The 20,182-nt window shown below is 37.1% G+C and overlaps 1 protein-coding gene across 4 annotated transcripts in view; it reads right to left on the bottom strand.

Annotated features, from left to right (window-relative positions):
* EPS15 (epidermal growth factor receptor pathway substrate 15) overlaps positions 1-20,182 on the bottom strand; it is a 145,082-nt gene that overhangs the window by 22,778 nt on the left and 102,122 nt on the right. For all 4 annotated transcript variants that reach the window (XM_035018587.1, XM_035018586.1, XM_035018585.1 and 1 more), the window contains 8 exons: positions 19,118-19,279; positions 18,522-18,719; positions 11,620-11,823; positions 9,502-9,618; positions 9,184-9,274; positions 5,818-5,853; positions 4,577-4,713; positions 450-516 (listed from right to left, as the gene is read on the bottom strand). In XM_035018587.1, the coding sequence (XP_034874478.1) occupies positions 450-516; positions 4,577-4,713; positions 5,818-5,853; positions 9,184-9,274; positions 9,502-9,618; positions 11,620-11,823; positions 18,522-18,719; positions 19,118-19,279 (1,012 nt within the window). The remainder of the gene's footprint in view (positions 1-449; positions 517-4,576; positions 4,714-5,817; positions 5,854-9,183; positions 9,275-9,501; positions 9,619-11,619; positions 11,824-18,521; positions 18,720-19,117; positions 19,280-20,182) is intronic.

Below are 20,182 nucleotides of genomic sequence, written 5' to 3'. Positions count from 1 at the left end.
TGAAGTATAGCTGACACACAATGTTACATTAGTTTCAGGTGTACAACATAGTGATTTGACAAGTTTATATATTATGCTATGCTCGCCATGAGCACAGCTACCATCTGTCCCCATATAACACTATTTTATAATACCATTGACTGTATTTCCTATGCTGTACCTTTCATTCCCATGACTTATTCATTCCATAACTGGAAGCCTGTCTCCCACTCCCATCTAGTAAGATCTTTAACATGAATAATAAATGAGATAAATAAATGATAAGAAAAGTAGAAAGTGATATGCCAACACTTGCCACCATTATTACTGGTAGATTACAATTGGCTATAACTATGCAATAATTTTACAGCCTTACGTAAGTAAATAGGACAAATATATTTGGAGACCAGAAAAAGAAGCTTAAAGAGTCATATTGACTGTTCAAAGAAACTGATCAATTATTTCCTTACCTGAATCACTTGCTGCAACAACTATTCCACCAGGAGCAAAAGGATCATTGTGCTTCAATGTTTCTACCTAAACAAATTACACAAAATCATGACTAAGAGAGGCAATATTTCATAGCTGAAACCTCATGGCCACATCAAAGAAAATATTCTTTACCAACTCTTAATTAAGAAATACAAGGCATTAGGAATAAATGTTTCCCCTTACTGATTTGCAATCTTATTAAACTGAAATGACATATCATTTTCTAATCTTTTGAGTAATATAATATACATTCAAAATGGTATATGAAACATATATGGTTTAACAAGTAACTATCAAATGAATTCCTATGTAATCACCTTCCAAGAAACTGCCAACACCTGAGCAGTCTTCACGTGCCCCTCTCCAAACTCAATCCCATCCCTCCTCTATAGAGGTAATTATTACCCTGACTTTGGTGGCATTCATCTTTTTTCTTTTCTTCATAATTTTGTTACTAGTACAGATACACACTGTTTTAACTTTTTACAGGGAAGTAATTTTAGATTTCTATAACAGTTGTAAAGATAATACAGAGAGTTCCCATATATCCTTCACCCAGGTTCCTCTAATGTTAGTACCTCATAACCTCATATAATCATGGCACATCTATTAAAACTAAGGAATTAACACTGGTACAAAACTATAAACTATAGACTTAATTTGGATTTCACTAGATTTTCCATTAAGGTTCTTCTCCTATTCCAGGATGACATGCTGCCTTTAGGCGCATACTATTCTAACTCTTAAATATCCTAGTACTTAAATATCAGACGCTAGATTTATTTTCTAGTTATCTAAAAATAATTCTAGCATTCTGCCCATCAGAGGAACATACACATGTACCAGAGGAAGACGGGGGTAGAGGGGTGGGGAGAGGAAGAGGGGAGGAAAAGGAGGAGGAAAGAAGGGAGAGAGGAAGGGAGGGAGCTCTGCTAATAAGATCCTGCTACTTTCAATAATAAGCCATGTAAGAATCTGGACCAAGTGGCAAGGGTGAGTGGCTACAGAGTGAGGACTTTACCAGAAGCCAGAGATTCCTGCTATAGAACTGTTTTCCTAAATTATTTTGGTTTTTAATCACAGTCAAACAAATTATATATCTAGGAAGAAAAGTGAACCTTCTCTTTCTGGCATCAGGCCCTTGTTAAGAGGCTAATGAAAGCCTTAGCAGACAGTTAGATGAAAGGGGCATGAAAAGGGTTTGGGAACATTTATCTCCTCTGACTCATGGCTATCAATGTCATCTGTATTACAGGCTCTATTTCTAATCATTAAGAAATTTGGTTATTACAATTGAATGTCAAATGATATCACAGAGCTCAACTGATAAATTTCCAAATAAAACAAATGTATTTGAAAAGAGAAAAGTATTGCTAACCAGGACTTGTAGTACATTCTCTCTTTATAAAAGAGAACCCAGGGACGCCTGGGTGGCTCAGTTGGTTAAGCATCTGCCTTCAGCTCAGGTCATAATCCCAGGGTCCTGGGATCAAGCCCCACGTTGGGCTCCCTGCTCAGCGGAGTGTCTGCTTCTCCCTTTGCCCCTCACCCTGCCCCCCAGCTTGTGCTCTCTCTCTGTCTGAAATAAATAAAATCTTAAAAAAAAAAAAAAAAGGCGAGAGAACCCATTTAAACTACTATCAGAAAGATGTAATTAATACTAATGAAGTTTTTAGAACTGAGGATGATAGTACTTATTTTAACTGATGCCAATGATATTATTATAAAACTAGCATAATGGCTTATATTCTTATTATATCTATTGAATGAATAAAGAGAAATAAAAGAAAAACATTAAGGTGGTCTGTATAGTCACATGGTCCCTAATATAGTCAAAACACCAGTGTGAGAGATAGTCACTGACTTAAGTCACCAACTATTATTGCTTCTTCTCTTGACTTTCAGGGGAAAAACAACCTAATAGGCCTGATTTTTAACAAAAGCTTATAGATTTTTATTTGCCATCACAGAGAGAAATAGAAAAAGCAGGCCTACATAAGTGTCAGGTTTAATTTCTATTCCTTCCTCATACACTGTGCCACCACCTAAAAGACCATTGAGACAGCAAGGGGAACAGGATGGAATGAATGCGTAGCCTATGAAGGATTAAGAGGCCATTAAACTCTAGGTTACGTTCAGTTTGATAATTAGGCAATTTAGTACATAAAAGGAATTTTCATAACTACAATTCAGGTGGTATTTTATAGAATTAATGTTCCAAAATCCTCCTACAAGGTCGCCAAATTTATCACTGAAATTCTCGCTCTTCAACATCAGTCATCTATCCCCCACGTTGACTGTATGCTACCATACACCAGCTAGGAGAGTAAGAAATGCCAGTTGTTTTGTTTCACTTTGGTTTTTTAAATTATGTCCCTCTGAGAGCAGAGACTAGCCTTGAGGGAATAGGAAAGACTTTTGGGGAGAGAGCTAGAAACATAATCAGAGGCCTGTTTAAAAAGAAGGAAGATCACAAAACACAAGGGCTCTGTAGCTGGGAAGAATTAAGTTTAAATCTTGGGCTATAGGGGTGAAGACCTTAGATTTTGGTCAGATAGACCACGGTTTGAATTCAGTTCTACCACTTACTATCACTTAACCTCTTTAAGCTTCATTTACTTTATCTTAAAAATGAGGATGGTAACATGAGCTTCATAGGAATAGTGTGAAGATTAAATGGGTAACACATGAACAGAGCTTAGCACCATGCCTGGTACATGGAAGAGATGAGATAAACAAAGCTATTATTATACTGCCAATTTGATTTTTTGTTTTGTTTTTAATGGAGAAATCAAGAGCAGTCAGCAAGGGCAATATTGCTTTCACAAACTGGGGAGGGAAGAGAAAAAGTAAATAGAGCAAATGGTGGAAATTTTTCATCAGGGGAGAAGAATAGGAGACACCTGTTTTATTTTTAAATTAGGAAGAGCTGCTTTGGTTTTCTTGCTCTTTAATGATAAGAGTAGAGAATAAGAGACTAGAATAAGGTAAGAGGAAAAAAATTCAGGTCGCAGCCAATTTTAGAAGAATTTGGCAAATGGGTCCACACTGCAAACTAAGTGTTGTAGGAAAACACAGTATCCAGTAGCCTGTGGAAACCACAAATATTCAGTTACAGAGGCACTTGCTCACTTTTACATCAATGGAAAATACCAGTTGTTAGCCAAATAGCTCTTTACTGAGTACAGTAAGAAAGCAATTAAAGAATACAAAATCTATCAACTTTAAAACAATCAATTCCTCTTTTAAGGGAGTATTCTTAATCTAAGAGAATTAAAAGACAAAATTTTTGCTCCAAATGCCCATCAAATCAATTGTTCTTTTTTGGGTGAAACACGCTGCTTAAAAAAATAAGTCTCCAAATAAAAAATAAAAACTTCCAAAACCATTCATAATTATTTAAATTGGGTAATGGATAACATGGAGGTTTCTTAAAATATTTGATTATATGACTCTATTTTGGGTATGTTTAAAAAGCCATAATATATTTTCTTTTTAAAAGCCACTTAGCTGTATGACCTTGGTTACTTCCAAGTCCCAGTGTCCTTACTGTTAAAATAGGGCTACCAACACCTACTTTGCAGGTTGTGAAGATTTACAAGAGAGTCTGACATTTAGTAGGAATTTGTATTTCTCTACAAGATTAACACGTATGTGTTATATAATATATATAAAATGTGTCTATAATATAAATGATTTTATCTTTCTAAAACATCAATGCTATTTTAAGGTTGATTTTTATTATTTTATTATTTCAATAATGCATACCACACATTTCTGAAAAGCTTTATTTATTAATGGATTTCAAATCATTTATTTTAAATATCCCCAATGGGATAATATTTGATCCTTATTAAGGATGGACTTGATTTTTAGATGAAATAAGTTATTCCAGCCAATTACAGGGAGTGATAAAGCTGTGAAATGCCAGTCTGAACAAAAAAACAAAAAAAAAAAAACAAAAACTAGATGGACTGGATGAGATTGACATTTTTACATAGCCCATCAGAAGTAATCTAAAAGAGGATCCTTTCAACACTATATTTCAAGATACTCACTTAGGATGCTTGTTCTCCATTTAACAGTTTTTAACCCTCCCACTTACCGATGTATTACTGCTATTGCTGGCTGCACTGAAAGGGTCAGTACTTGAGGTGGCAAAAGGGTCAGCAGAAGACTGCTTGAAGAAACAGTCAGATGCAAATGGATCTGAACCTTTGAAAGGATCACCTCCAAATGGATCTAAGAAAATACAGCACATATATTAAAGACTAAAAACTACTACACTAAATTTCCTATCACCTGAAGGTATGATAACTGCCTTAATTAAAAGATATTTTGAACTTCTGCAGAATCTAAATTAAGGTACTTGGCGTTATGATTATTGATTATAAAAAAATATAGACAGTTGCACCTAAAATAGCTTTAATTCATATTCGTTTTCCTACTTGCTCATCATTCACCCAAAGCAAATCAATCATTCCAATACTTATTACACAAAGATTACTTGTATGCCAGGTTTAAAAATTCTTCTAAGCTGGTGATTCTAATTTTAGGGGAGGAGGAATCACAAATTCCTTTGTGATTTTGTTAAAAGATAGTCTTTCACCTAATAAACTTATTTGGAACAGGTTTGGGAAGCGTAACAAATGGTACACAAGATTTGCTTTATTCTAATGTAAAATCCCAGGGAAAGACTATCTTATAAAGCCTGACATTTAGTAATTCTTTAAGATGTTTCCTTTCCCCCCATTCATATGCTCTAATCTTAGGAAAAAAAAATGTTCTAAACACTATAGTAGCATAGATCACTATATGCATCTAATCCTTGGCTACCAAGGAGAAATCAGTCTAAGTATTATTAAAAGTATCAAAATATAAACACTAATGTCATTTTTCTTAAAAATAAAGCTAACGGGTGCCTGGGTGGCTCGGTTGGGCGACTGCCTTTGGCTCAGGTCATGATCCTGGAGTCCCAGGATCAAGTCCCCGCATTGGGCTCCCTGCTCAGTGGGGAGTCTGCTTGTCCCTCTAACCCTCCCCCCTCTCAGGCTCTCTCTCTCTCATTCTCTCTCAAATAAATGGATAAAATCTTAAAATAAATAAATAAATAAATAAAGCTAATGGTTCATTAAGCAAATTCACAAGAATCTACCACTTTCCCTCTGAAAATGCCAGGCACATACAACATTTTAGTGGCGCCTTACATCAGTTTAAAAACTGAATAAAAAGGAAGCCCACTTCCTATAACTACCTTACTTTGATTTCTCATTTCTAAATACAACATAAGTTTATAATTAAGCAGAATTAAATTACAGCTAAGTTGGACCTCAATGATATACGTACCAATTTTTCCAAAAGGATCATCCTTGAAAGGATCACCTGTGATAAAATAAATAAGCAGAAATCACAATAATAATGTTTACTGTTGTGACACCATTACTTAAAGGTAACTTTAAACAGAAGCAAAGTTTCTTAAAGCACAGTCTGTTTCATTAGCTCTACCTCAAAGTAGACAAAACACTAAATGCCATGCATCTGTAGGAAACATTTAAAATAATAAAGAGTAAAGGCAGAACATCAACATACCTCATAAAAGAAGCAATTTTTTTAATGACTGCTGTTTTTTTTTTAAGATTTAATTTATTTATTTGAGAGAAAGAGAGCACGAGCAGGGGGAGGGGCAGAGGGAGAAGCAGGCTTCCTACTGAGCAGGGAAGCCCGATGTGGGGCTCGATCCCAGGACCCTGGGATCATAACCTGAGCGGATTATGGAAGGCAGATGCTTAACCAACTGAGCCACCCAGGTGCCCCAAAAGAAGCAAATTTTAATTGGAGCCAACTATACTTACCCCTTGATCACAAGCTGAGGTTACAAACAGAAGGGAAAAGACAGGCACAACAGCAATAATTTTACTAACAAGATTCTCTACTCTTCATAAGAATAATGAATGGGTATTTCCATCACTACTCCAGAAACAAAGACACTGAGCCTAAAAAATTATTTTAATAAATAATTCTAGAACTAGAGTCCAGAAATAAACCCTTACATTTATGGTCATTTGATTTTTGACAAGAGTGTCAAGACAATTCCATGGGGAAAACATAATCTTTTCAACAAATGGTGCTGGGACAACTGGATATCCATATACAAAAGAATAAAGCTGGACCCCTATCTCATACCATATTCCAAAATTAACTAAAAATGGATCAAAGATTGAAATGTAATAGTTAAAACTATAAAATTTTTAGAAGAAAACCTAAGAGTAAATCTTCATGACTTTGGATCTTAGACATGACATCAAAAGCACAAGTGATGAAAGAAAAGATAGATAAACTGGACTTCATCAAAATTAAGACAACACAAAATACAAGAAAATATTCTGGAAATCATATATTTGATTAGGGACTTGTATTCAGAATATATGAAGAACTCTTACAAGTCAACAATAAAAAGACTAACAATAAAAAAAGGGCAAGTTATTTGAATCAATATTTCTCCACAGAAGTTATACAAATGGCCAATAAGCAAACAGAAAGATGTTCCACAGAAGATATTTGCAAATGACATAAAAATAAGGGGTTAGTACCTAAAATATATAAAGAACTTGTAAAACTCAATACCCAAAAAACAAATAATCCAATTAAAAAGTGGGCAGGGATTCCTGAGTGGCTCAGTCAGTTAGGCATCCGACTTTGGCTCAGGTCATGGTATCAGGGTCCTGGATCAAGCCCCGCATCGGGCTCCATGCTCAGTAGGGAGTCTGCTTGTCCCTCTGCTTGTCCCACTCGTACTCTCTCTCAAATAAATAAAATCTTTTTTTTTTTTTTTAAAGATTTAATTTATTTGAGACAGAGAGAATGAGAGAGAGAGAGCACATGAGAGGAGGGAGGGTCAGAGGCAGAAGCAGACTCCCTGCTGAGCAGGGAGTCCGATGCGGGACTCGATCCAGGGACTCCAGGATCATGACCTGAGCCGAAGGCAGTCGCTTAACCAACTGAGCCACCCAGGCGCCCTCAAATAAATAAAATCTTAAAAAAAAAAAAAAGTGGGCAAAAGACATGAGTAGACATTTTTCCAAAGAAGATATACAGATGGCCAAAAAACACATAAAACGATGTTCAACATCACTCATCAGGGAAATGCAAATCAAAACTACAATGAGATACCACCTCACACTTGTCAGAATGGCTAAAATTAACAACACAAGAAACAATAGGTGTTGGCAAGGATGCAGAGAAAGGGACCCTCTTGCACTGTTGATGGGAATGCAAACTGGTGCAGCCACTCTGGAAAACAGTATGGAGGTTCCTCAAAAAGTTAAAAATAGAATTACCCTAGGATCCAGCAACTGCACTACTAGGCATTTACCCAAGGAATACAAAAATACTAATCTGAAGGGATACATGCACCCCTATGTTTACAGCAGTATTATCTACAACAGCCAAATTATGGAAACACACCAAATATTCATCAACTGATGAATGGATACAGAAGAGGTGGGTTGTATGTATGTATTATATGTGTGTGTGTATATATGTAGTGGAATATTACTCAGCCAGCAGAAAGAATGAAATCTTCTCATTTGCAACAACATGGATGGAGCTAGAGAGTATTATGCTAAGGGACATAAGTCAGAGAAAGACAAATACCATATGATTTCACTCATATGTGGAATTTAAGAAACAAAACAAATGATCATGGGGGGAAAAAAGAGAGAGGCAAACCAAGAAACAGATTCTTAACTATAGAGAACACACTGATGGTAACGAGAGGGGAGGTGGGTTGGGGCGGCGGTGGGGGGAGTGTTCAATGAGTGATGGGTGTTAAGGAGAGCACTTGTGATGAACACCAGGTGTTGTATGTAAGTAATGAATCACTAAATTTTAAACGTGAAACTAATATTATACTGTAAGTTAACTAACTGGAATTTAAATAAAAACTTGGAGAAAAAAATAAAACTGTTGTAAACTGACCAGTTTCACAAATAGATCTGGAAATAAATAAAATGCAAAAAGAGCTTTGACACCAGTGGTATTTAACATAGTTTACATTGACATCAGGTATTTCAATTTATTACACTTATATTTCTTCAACAACACTATAGGCCCCTTAAGGGCAGGGATCCAGGTTCTAACTGCTATAGATTCCACTGTTTTAAAAGCAGGGTGTTGGCACTTCAGTAAAAAATTGCTGGTTGAGGGGCGCCTGGGTGGCTCAGTCAGTTAAGCGACTGCCTTCGGCTCAGGTCATGATCCCAGGGTCCTGGGATCAAGCCCCGCATCGGGCTCCCTGCTCTGTGGGAAGCCTGCTTCTCCCTCTCCCACTCCCCCTGCTTGTGTTCCCTCTCTCGCTGTCTCTCTCTCTCTCTGTCAATTAAATAAATAAATAAAATCTTTAAAAAAAAAAAAAAATTGCTGGTTGACTTAAGAGTACCTAATCTCCTCTGCTGGTCCATAATATCTTTCTTTTGGTCCTTATTCTGAAGAAGAAGCATGCTCTTAATCAGGAGGGGCTCCTCAGACATAATCAGTCACTTAGTCCAAGGAGTTAGTTGCCTGACGAGGACAAATTCCAGCAAATATAAGCATATCATATCTCTACACCCCTCTACTTTGAGTAGGATCTCAAAACTGAGCCCTAATTCTTATACAGTTACATTAAAAAGACTTTTTTTTGGTAAATCATAATATAAAAATAAGAGTACTTACTGCCAACAAAAGGATCAGACTGGAAAAAATCCATGTTTGTATCTGCAACTGGATCTGTCAGTGAACTTGATTCTACATTAAATGGATCTCCCTAAAAATAATTTTAAATTAAAAAGTATTCTTTTAGGAACCAGTTTTAAGATGTAACATTTTAAAATAAAATAACATGCTTTGAAAAATCAATGGATGGTAATATAACAAACATTTCTGTAGTCATAAAGTTCACTTAATGCATTTTTCTTTCCTTAGCCTAAAACAGTGTATAACCCATCTAGGAAAACCAGTAATGAGAATAGTTACATATAAAATTATTTTTACCTCTTTTGAATGTCTGTCACTATTAAATTCAGGGCAAACTTTCTCATTAACAGCTGTTGTCGCCACTTCATTATCATCAGTCACACCAGAAGGCAGTATTTCAGGACTACTTCTTGCCTACAAAATATTAATGCTACATGGACTAACAATGTATTTTCTACTTGGCAGAGGAAACTGACAAAGGATAACCAAAAATTGCTAAAAATACAGAAGACAAGCAGAATGCATTCATTAAATGAGTTCTTCTCTTAAAATCTTTCTTAGAGGGGCGCCTGGGTGGCTCAGTCGTTAACCATTTGCCTTCGGCTCAGGTCATGATCCCAGGGTCCTGGGATCGAGCCCCGCATTGGGCTCCTGCTCGGCGGGAAGCCTGCTTCTCCCTCTCCCACTCCCCCTGCTTGTGTTCCCTCTCTCGCTGTGTCTCTCTCTGTCAAATAAATAAATAAAATCTTTAAAAAAAAAAATCTTTCTTAGAAAAATGGTATCATCAAGCATCAAAGTCACTCAGGCCAGAAAACTTAACCACTTAATCACTTCTCTCTGGTCATCTCCCAGCTAGCCTCCAAGTCTTGCTGAGTTCACCTCCTACCTCCTTCTCAAATCCATTCCTCTCTATCCTCACTGTCACTATCATCCATTTACAGTATCACCATTCTGATCCAGCGTAACCTTCCAACTGCCTTCTTGCCTCCAATATGTGCCCTTCCCACTGATCCTTCTTATAGTAGCTAAAGGAATAGATCTAAAATACGAGTCTGATCATGATCCTTCTGGTTAAAGGTCCTTCGATGGCATTCCCTTGTTTTCTGGATTTAGATGAGTAGGTAATAGGGCTTAAGAAGTGGCAGGGGAAATCTCCATTTCATACCACCCTATGTCTTTGAAGGATAACCTTTTGCACTTAAAAAGAACATTGTATAATGTATCCAAGATTGCAACACCTAAATACAAATCAAGTCTGTTAATTTTATGTCTTTAGTATTTCTCAAACTTGTATTCTTCTCTTCATTATCCCTCCTATTACTGCTTAAGTTTAGGCTAAAACAATCTCACACAGACCACTCCAATAGTCTCTTAACAAATCTCTGTGTGTCCAGTCACACTCTCAAAGTCATTTTCTACATTTTTCTAAAAGGTAAATGCAGTTAGGTCACATCTTGCTTAAAATTCTTCAACGGCTACTCACTGCAGTAAGATAAATCCCCCAATGCTTCAAAATGAATCCAAATTTCTTACTCTCTGTCCCTTTCTGACCTAAAAGTGGTCATTTTTATCCAGGTGCACATCATAATCACCCAAGGAATTTTTTGTAAAAATATATGTACCTGGTACCATCCCAGAAACTCTAGTTCAGCAAGTTTGTAGTGGGGTGCAGCCATCTATATTTTAAGTAAGAGGTAATGCAGAGAGCCACTATAAGAGAGCTTCATCTCCTACCAATACTCCCCCCCACCATCACAAGATATCCTTCGAGAACTTCTTGTGACCCTGTGCCGCATGTTTCTCCCATCTCATACCTATGCCAGTGCCGTTTTCTCTGCCAGGAATATACCACCTTCTTCTTTGCTTAACATTTCTTACTTTGAAGCTCACTTATAAAGCTTTCTCTATACAGTCTTGAGCCCCCCTCCAAGCTGGCCTACCTGAATATCACAGCCCTTTCACACAGTGTTACACCACTAGACTACATGCTGCTTAAAGGCAGGGTTACAGGTTTTTGTCTCTGCGGCTCTCACATATAATAGCAGCACTGCTGTGTGCTCTCTAGATAACTGGTAAATAAATGTCCTCAACATTATGAAATAAAGAATTACTTTCAGCATTGGGTGAGAATACTTAAAAAAATGTTTTAAAAGTTACTATCTATAGAGCTACTGTTTTGAAAACACACTTTATAACAAATAGATTGGTTAAAATTACATTTTTACACTAGTTAAAAGTGTCAGAACTGTTGGATCAGTACCTACTCTCTCCCTCTGGGGGAAAAAAAATCAACTGTTCTCAGATGAGGCAAGGTCCCATATTTATATTAAGTATGATGTCAACAAAAACTTTGACCTGAATCAATTTTTTTTCTTCTGAAGTTGATTATGAAGATTATAGAACTATTAGACTCACTGGAGACTCCTGGTGTATGGGCTCTGACTCCAGGTTGCCTTGGCCTTCAGCATGCTCATTAAGGTTAGCTGTTTCACTGCTGCTGGTGCTGAGGCTGCAATAATCTGTAGCACCATTTACAAGAATGCTGTGTGGGCTACTGCACCAATTTAACTGATTATTACGGTTCTCCAGCTCTTTCATTTCCATCAGTTTCATTTGCATCTGTCAACACAAAGTAGAAATACAGAACAGAATTTATTACTAGAAGGACACGGAACATAAAAATAGCTACATCCTTAGACTCAGTCAAAAATAAATTTGCTTCCATTAAGAGAATCCTCTGGGAATGCAGCATGACTTGGAGAGATTTCAGTAATCCATCCTAGTAAGTTCTCTTGACATTCCAGTATATATGGATTTGCTTTTGCACATCTTTTGAAAGCTCCAAGAATTTTGATTCAAATATCTACATTTTGGTGTCCTTTAGGTATACCTGGAAGAAGGATCAGGGTATTGGGAAAAAGATAGCAAAGTAACAGAACAAGAGAAGATTTTGTGATGAAGCTTTGGGAAACATAAAGGAAATTGAGGGAGAGCACACAAGGAATTGGAGCCATTCATACTTCTATTGGGAAGGAGAGGAGTGAAGACTACGGTAAAATGAGCTACTGTCCTATGCTCTGGCATTATTTATTAATGGGCTAGAGCCCTAGGAAGTGGTCTCTAAACCTAAGCTATCCTAAACACGTTAAAGGACAAAGCATTTTGGATTCCAGTATCCAAGTGACTTTATATTCCTGGAACAATAGTGGGAAAGAGAGGCAGAATTTAATAAACTGTAATATATATTAAAAGAAAAACACTGGGAGCAGAGGCAGGAAAAAATTGATGCTCATTGATAGAAACATCTATAATAAAGAAAAATAAATTAATAAATATCTCAAAGAAATTGAAGAGAGGGCAAAATCAAAATGTTTCTAGTGAAAAGGAGTAATGAATGGAATTTTACTGAATAGTTCCCAGTTTTCATAAAGTATATTTTTTACATTATGTTGGAATTCCCTTTATTACCATACTGTGTTTTTTGTTTTTAGCAAACATAAAAATTTCCTACTGACATTTCATAAATCAAGGCTCAGTTCCCCTAATCTTATTTCCTGCATAAGGTTTTTAAGTTGCTCATTTTGGAATCTGTAATTTACCACAGATCTTTTCAGGGTCAAAACCTGGGAAAAGAACACTATATTCAACTGGGAAAACAGATGTCAGTCAAGCTCTGTCACCTTCTAGTTAAGTGATCTTAGTCGAAGTAACCTTTCCAAGCCTTCATTTCTTTTTTTTTTTTTTATTTGAGACAGAGAGAACGAGAGAGAGAGAGCACATGAGAGGGGGGAGGGTCAGAGGGAGAAGCAGGTTCCTTGCTGAGCAGGGAGCCCAATGCGGGACTCGATCCAGGGACTCCAGGATCATGACCCGAGCCGAAGGCAGTCGCTTAACCAACTGAGCCACCCAGGCGCCCCTCCAAGCCTTCATTTCTTAATCCATAAAGTAAGAACTATCTCCACAGATGATTAAGTTAAACAAAGATATATTTGAAAGAACTCTGTAAAATGTAAAGGTCTGTGTAAATAATGGACAATGTGTATAAGAGTGCCTAGCACACTACATTTCTCACTATTATACCAATTAAGTTTCCCTGTTTCTTTTCCACTAACTCACTCCATTTTTAAAAAGTTAAAGACCTTGAGCTGTTTGAGGGTAGGGACCAGAACTTTTGCTATCAACTTTGTACCTCCAAAATCTACCACAATGATGTATATACTGTAAGTGCTTAATTTATGTTCACCAAATGGAAATAAGTATTGTGCTTATAAATTTAAACCATGGGTATCAGTAAGCATATGCATCTATCAAATTGCACTGTATTTAGAATTTAAACTGACAATCCAAAATACTAGACATTTGTAATACACAGCATATGCCTTGTATATTCCTAGTGATATTGAGTTGTGGCTTATAAACTTTTTTTTTACCTTAATCTATAGAAAGAAATAGATTTTACACCCTAACCTAGTAAATATATGTATTTGGATAGGTCTCTCTGTGTGTATATACATACATAAACACATATATGTAATACAGACACATTCATCCACATGCATAATTTACATGCACACACACATGCACATACAGTTGTGGAAAAGTTTCATGAAGTAATATGTATCCTTATTCCATGTAATGCACCCTCATATTTCCTATTGTCTTATTTCATTCTTATTTTTTGTATACAAAGTATGTCTTCATTTTTTCTAAACAAAAACAACTTGTATAGGTATACATATGAATGCACAGACACACACACAGAGGTGCATCTACGTACAGACAGAATTCGAAAAAGATACCATGCTGCAAACATTGTTTCTCTCCAGGAGGTAGAATTATCAGACTTTTCACTTTCTATTTTAAAAATGCACATAGTGGGGGTGCCTGGGTGGCTCAGTCGTTAAGCGTCTGACTTTGGCTCAGGTCATGATCCCGGGGTCCTGGGATCAAGCCCCGCATCGGGCTCCCTGCTCAGCGGGAAGCCTGCCTCTCCCTCTCCCCAACTTGTGTTCCCTCTCTTGCTATGTCTGTCAAATAAATAAATAAATAAAACCTTTAAAAAAAAGATGCACATAGTGTAGTACTCTATTATTAACAATAGTTAATTTAATATTTTTATACATGAAAAACTTGCAATGTATATTAGGAAAACAAATGTGCATGTATGAAACGGTTTTATGTTATATGGAGAAAACAATTTTATGTTTTATGGATAAGGCAGTGTTTCTCACTGAGTTGGGCACAATCACCGACTCTATAGGCCAGGGAGATGTTTTCTGTGGGGACCAGAAGCAGAGCTCTCCTCTTGTCCATCTGCTTCAGGGCTGCCCAGTATTTCCTATTTTCCCAGCCATGGTCCTTCTGACTTTTTTCTTGTCCCTGACTGAATCTATGAAGCTCACAAAATGATTTTAACACCTCAGGCCGCATGCGTTTGAAGAGCAATAAGATGATGTTTATTCGCTTCTAGTTACCAGTATGTCAAGCTGGGTCAGCTCATGGAGTCCTAAGTAATGAACACTTTGGTGGTCAGCAGCACCAAAGACTCAAAAGCTCTGAACACTCCAGAACACTCCTGTCTTACTTCATCTTTTAAAAAAATTTTATCATGACCATTAAAACAATTTCAATATCCACTAAACCTTTACAGTCTAAAATTTAAAACCTTAACACGAAAATAATAACCATCATATAGATGAAGCAGTACATGGAAATACTTACCTACCAAAGAGTACTATTTACACAGCTTATTTCTTATAGTTACTTCTGAGACAATAAAATCTTGAACAAAACTAGGCATTCCTGTGTCTGGCCCTCTCACATACCTATCACTTAGCCTGTCTCTTCCTTAGTCTCTGCATAAACTTAGAGGATATAGAAAAAAAAAAAAATCACACAACACAAGCTCTTTGCAAACTGTGCAAGAGAAATGCAATAAATTATCAGATTGCCAGAAACATTTTGATAAAAACAGTATCTTTGTGTAAGTAAGATACAGAGGTACAAAGGTTCTTTGTTTTTTCTTACCATAAATACAAGGTAAGAAGTATAAATGAAAATTCAGCAAGTCAGAAATTTTTCCTCAGTTATTCCTTTTTCCAGAAAAGCTATAGTTTAGCTTTAAAGAGCAATTAAAGTTTCAGGATAATTTACAATTTGGATTTTCATTTTTTTATAGGCCCATAGGAAAATATTGCCCTCTGTGGGAAAGACACACAAGTCACTACGTCAAATGTAAGAAAATGGTATTTTGTGTGTGTGTGTGTGTGTGGTTTGTTTGTTTGTTTTATTTATTTTCCTAAGTAAACTCTACACCCAACGTGGGACTTGAACTTATAACCCCGAGATCAAGAGTCACATGCGCTACCAACTGAGCCAGCCAGGTGCCCCCTGGTATGTTTGTTCTTAAGGTTTGGAGATCAGATGCAAGGATATAATACAATTCCTTCCACAGATATAGATAATATAATTCCTTCCACAGATTACAGATAGCAAATATTATCTGGCACACTTGGTAGTATAGTTTGCTGAGATTATTTTCCTTGCTCAGAAACACTGTTTTATTTTCTCAGTGATAATTTATAATATCCAGAGTCCTTTCTACTTTTCTCATTTATGTTCCTTCCTTTGAAAGAAGTTCCCTTTCAAAAAACTTAAAGAAAATGAAAAGACAAGCCAGAGACTGGGAGAAATTATTTGCAAATCAAATATCTGATAAAGAACTTCTATCCAGAAGATATTTTTTAAAACTCCTGTAATTTAATAATAATTAGACAATCCATTTTTAAAAAATGGGCAGAAGATTTATATAGACATTTCATCCAAGAGGATATACAAATGGCTAATAAGCACATGAAAAGATATTCAAGGGGCGCCTGGGTGGCTCAGTTGGTTAAGCGACTGCCTTCGGCTCAGGTCATGATCCTGGAGTCCCGGGATCGAGTCCCGCATCGGGCTCCCTGCTCGGCAGGGAGCCTGCTTCTCCCTCTGACCCTCCCTCCTCTCATGCTCTCTCTGTGCCTCATTCTTTCTCTCTCAAATAAATAAATAAAATCTAAAAAAAAAAAAGAAAAGATATTCAACATTACTAGTTGTTAGAAAAATACAAACTGAGGGTTGCTGGAGTAGAGGGGGGTGTGAGGGAGGGGGTGGCTGGGTGATGGACATTGGGGAGGGTATGTGCTATGGTGAGTGCTGTAAATTGCGTAAGACTGATGAATCACAGACCTGTACCCCTGAAACAAATAATACATTATACGTTAATAAAAAAATTTTAAAAGAAAAGGAGAAATACAAATTAGAGACTATGAGATACCACTTCATACCCACTAGAATGACTAAAATCAGTTAGGTAGACAATAAAGTGTTGGTAAGATTATGGAGAAACTGGAACCCTCATATATTGCTAGTGGGAATGTGAAATGGTATAGCGACTTTGGAAAACGGTTTGGCAATTTATTTATTTATTTTTTTATTTTTTTAAAGATTTATTTTTGAGAGAGCGAGAATGAGAGAGAGAGTACATGAGAGGGAGGAGGGTCAGAGGGAGAAGCAGACTCCCTGCCGAGCAGGGAGCCCGATGTGGGACTCGATCCCGGGACTCCAGGATCATGACCTGAGCCGAAGGCAGTCGCTCAACCAGCTGAGCCACCCAGGCGCCCTGGCAATTTAAAGTTAAAAAAAAACCTTAAACATAACTTCACAATATAACCAACTATTCCATACCCAAGAAAAATGAAAACAATGCAAATGTTCATAGCAGCATTATTCATAATAGCCAACAAATAGAAAGAATCCAAATGCTCATTAATCAGTGAATGGATAAACAAAATGCTTTATAAATATACAATGAAATATAATGTTGATACATGCTACAAAACGCATGAGCCTCAAAAACATTATGCTTGTGAAGGAAACCACATGAAAAAGACTACATAGTGTTTGATTTCATTTACATGAAGTGCTCAGAAAAGGCAAACCTATAGAAGCAGAAAGCAGATTAGTACTTACCTAGGGGTAGAAGTGGGGAGTCACTACAAATGGGTGCAAGGGATCTTTTAGGAGTGATAGAAATGTTCTAAAACTGGATTGTGATGATTGAGCACTTCTAAGTTTACTGAAAATCACTGAATTGTATCCTTAAAACCTGTTAATTTTATGGTATGTAAATTATTCATAAAAAAACAATTTTAAATAAACTCGAAGAAGAAAATTATTTTAAAGATTATTCATTCAGCTGGTAGCATTCCCACTAGGACAGCCTTCTTTTGGGATACCTGTTTATTGAGTACCTACAGCAGGATAAGAACTGTGCTAAATGATAAGAGAGAAAAAAAAATGTTTAAGTTCCTAGACCAAAAAGCTCAGTCAGCTGGGGGAGACAGACTATACATAAACAAATATGCAGGGGAAAATGTTACTATTGCTGTAATAGAAGTAGAGTCCAATACAGGCAGGGTTCAGAAAATGCTATAAAGAAATAAAAAGTTAAGCTATGTCTTGCAAGATGAGTGAGTAGGTATTCACCTGTCAGACAAGAGAGGAGAAGAAAGCATATCAAGGGGTAGGACTTCATTATACATAATAATTAACGGAGAACACTGGACTACCTGTTAGAAGATCTGGATTCTAGGCTGTGGCTCTTTTAAAGGCAATGTAACCATAGGTAAATTACTTAACCTTCCTTGGCTTCAGTTCGTTCAAATTCAAAATGAAAAGAATGAGCTACATGATCTCTCTCCTCCCATCTTACTATCATTCTATAAAATATTACTCTCCATTTAGGGAAGCCTAGAATAACAAAGCAAAAGATCTATACTCTGGACCCACACAACACAGCATGTTTATCTATATAAAGAACAATTCCCTAATTAAAATAATAAAGGTCTCCAAATAAGCAAATGTTCATGGGGGGGCGGTATTTATAAAAATAAGCAAAACTTAGCATTTATTGCTAAACTGTGTCACAGCGTTTAGTCCTTTACATTTCATTTAATCCCTACAGCAGACCTAAAAGGTAGAGGTACTGTTAAATCTCCAATTTTGAAGATGAGGAATCTGATACTAAGATGATTCAGGCACTAAGTGGCAGAGCCAGACTTAAACCTAAACCCATACCCCTGGCCATGACTCCAGTGATAATAATCAGATGTACAAGATGTATGACAATTTTAACTCACGACAGGCAACAAGAAATGTACTTGTATAAAATGAATGAAAAGTGAGGGAAAAGGAACACAAACCAAGAAAGTATTATTTACTAAGAGGATACGGTGAGGCCCCATTTGAGCATATTTCTCATTGCCACAAAGACTTACTGAACTGATTTCCTGTTGTGAGTCTTGCAGGTGCTGCTGAAGAGGTCCCAGGTGAGCCTTCCCTGACTCCACACTCTCCTCCAATTCTGCCGTTTCTTGCTGTAGGCGACTCAGCTCTTCCCTAGCTTTGGCTAGCTCTTCCTCATAAGTAGAGATTTGCGATTCTTGACTAGTTAATTCAGCTTTCAGGGATGAGATCTGTAACATGGGAGTGAATGACAAGAAACGGGGATTAAAAAAAAAGAATTGTCATTAAAATGTTCCATAATGCAAATATGTTTATTTGTTCAGTTTACTGTTTTGGTGGGTTGTTTTTTTTTTTTTTTTTTGGAAGTACATATTTTTGATAGAGAAGGGCAATTAAGAGAGAAACAGAGGGGACTTGAAGACATAGGTACCACACTTTCAGCTAAAATTTGGAAAAGTAGTACTACAATTTCCAGATGAACAGGAGGGCTCCAACTCCTTCATGTGCCCCAGCTGTTGACTAGATTGCCACCTGACTACAACAGTAGCAACAACAAGAAGCAAAGAAATGTTTCCAGGAAAAGCAACTAAGGTACAGATACAGGCAGCAGCGAATGGCCAGACTTTACCAGCTGGGCCTCCTCAGCGCATTTCTTTCTAACTTCCTTCAGTTGCTCCTCCAGCTGGGATTTCTGCTCATCTAGTCCATCAAGGAGTTCCTGTACTTGCTGTTTCTGGGCGTGGAGTTTTTGCAGATTAGTATTCTCCCTTTGAACTTCATCTTGCAGATCCTGAAATACAAGAAAATTAACATATTTATTATCTTTGGAGAGGGGGAAGGTTAACAATTTTTAAAAGCCTATCTTAAGGGAAAATAAAGTCTTTTTTTTTTTTTAAAGATTTTATTTATTTATTTGACAGAGAGAGAGACAGCGAGAGAGGGAACACAAGCAGAGAAATGGGAGAGGGAGAAGCAGGCTTCCTGCTGAGCAGGGAGCCCAATGCAGGGCTCGATCCCAGGACCCTGGGATTATGACCTGAGCCGAAGGCAGACGCTTAACGACTGAGCCACCCAGGCGCCCCAAGGGAAAATAAAGTCTTATTAAATATATTGTGTTGGTAGATTGGAGGAATCCCAGCTTTAAATACTGTCTTTACTTCAGGATTTCTTCCCTAGACTCCAGATTTTAAAATCCGATTTGCTTACTCAAATCTGTCTTTGGATGTCTGATGAGCTTCTCGAACATGTCAAAAACAGAACTGGCATTTTCCCCCCAACCCAAATCTGCTTTATCTTCAATCTTCCCCCTCTCAGTTTCTCTGGCCAAAAAATCCAGCATGTTCTTTGACTCTTTCTCTCACATCTCATCTCCAATCTGTCAGCAAATTTTATTGCTTCTTCCTTCAAAATATATTCAAAATCTGGCCACTTTTTCCCTCAACCTTGGTCCAAGTCACTGTTCTCTCTCTCTTGGATTGCTGCCTTCTAACTGGTTTCCCTGCTTCTACCCAGGCTACCTACAGTTTATTTTCAGCCCAGTAGTCACTGTAAAAAACCTGCATCAAATGAGTCACTCCTCTATTCAAAATTCTGCATTGAATCCCCATCTCCCTTACTGTAAATACCAAAGTCCTCACAATGGCCCTGCATCTCCCAACTTCATTTCCTACTGCGTTTCCCTTGCTCAGCCACT

This window comes from Mirounga leonina, unplaced genomic scaffold, assembly GCF_011800145.1.
Source record: "Mirounga leonina isolate KUSES-001 unplaced genomic scaffold, KU_Mleo_1.0 Mir_173, whole genome shotgun sequence".
NCBI classification, from domain to species: domain Eukaryota; kingdom Metazoa; phylum Chordata; class Mammalia; order Carnivora; family Phocidae; genus Mirounga; species Mirounga leonina.
The sequence above is the reverse complement of the archived record's forward strand: the minus strand, read 5'-3'. Positions and strand labels throughout refer to the sequence as shown.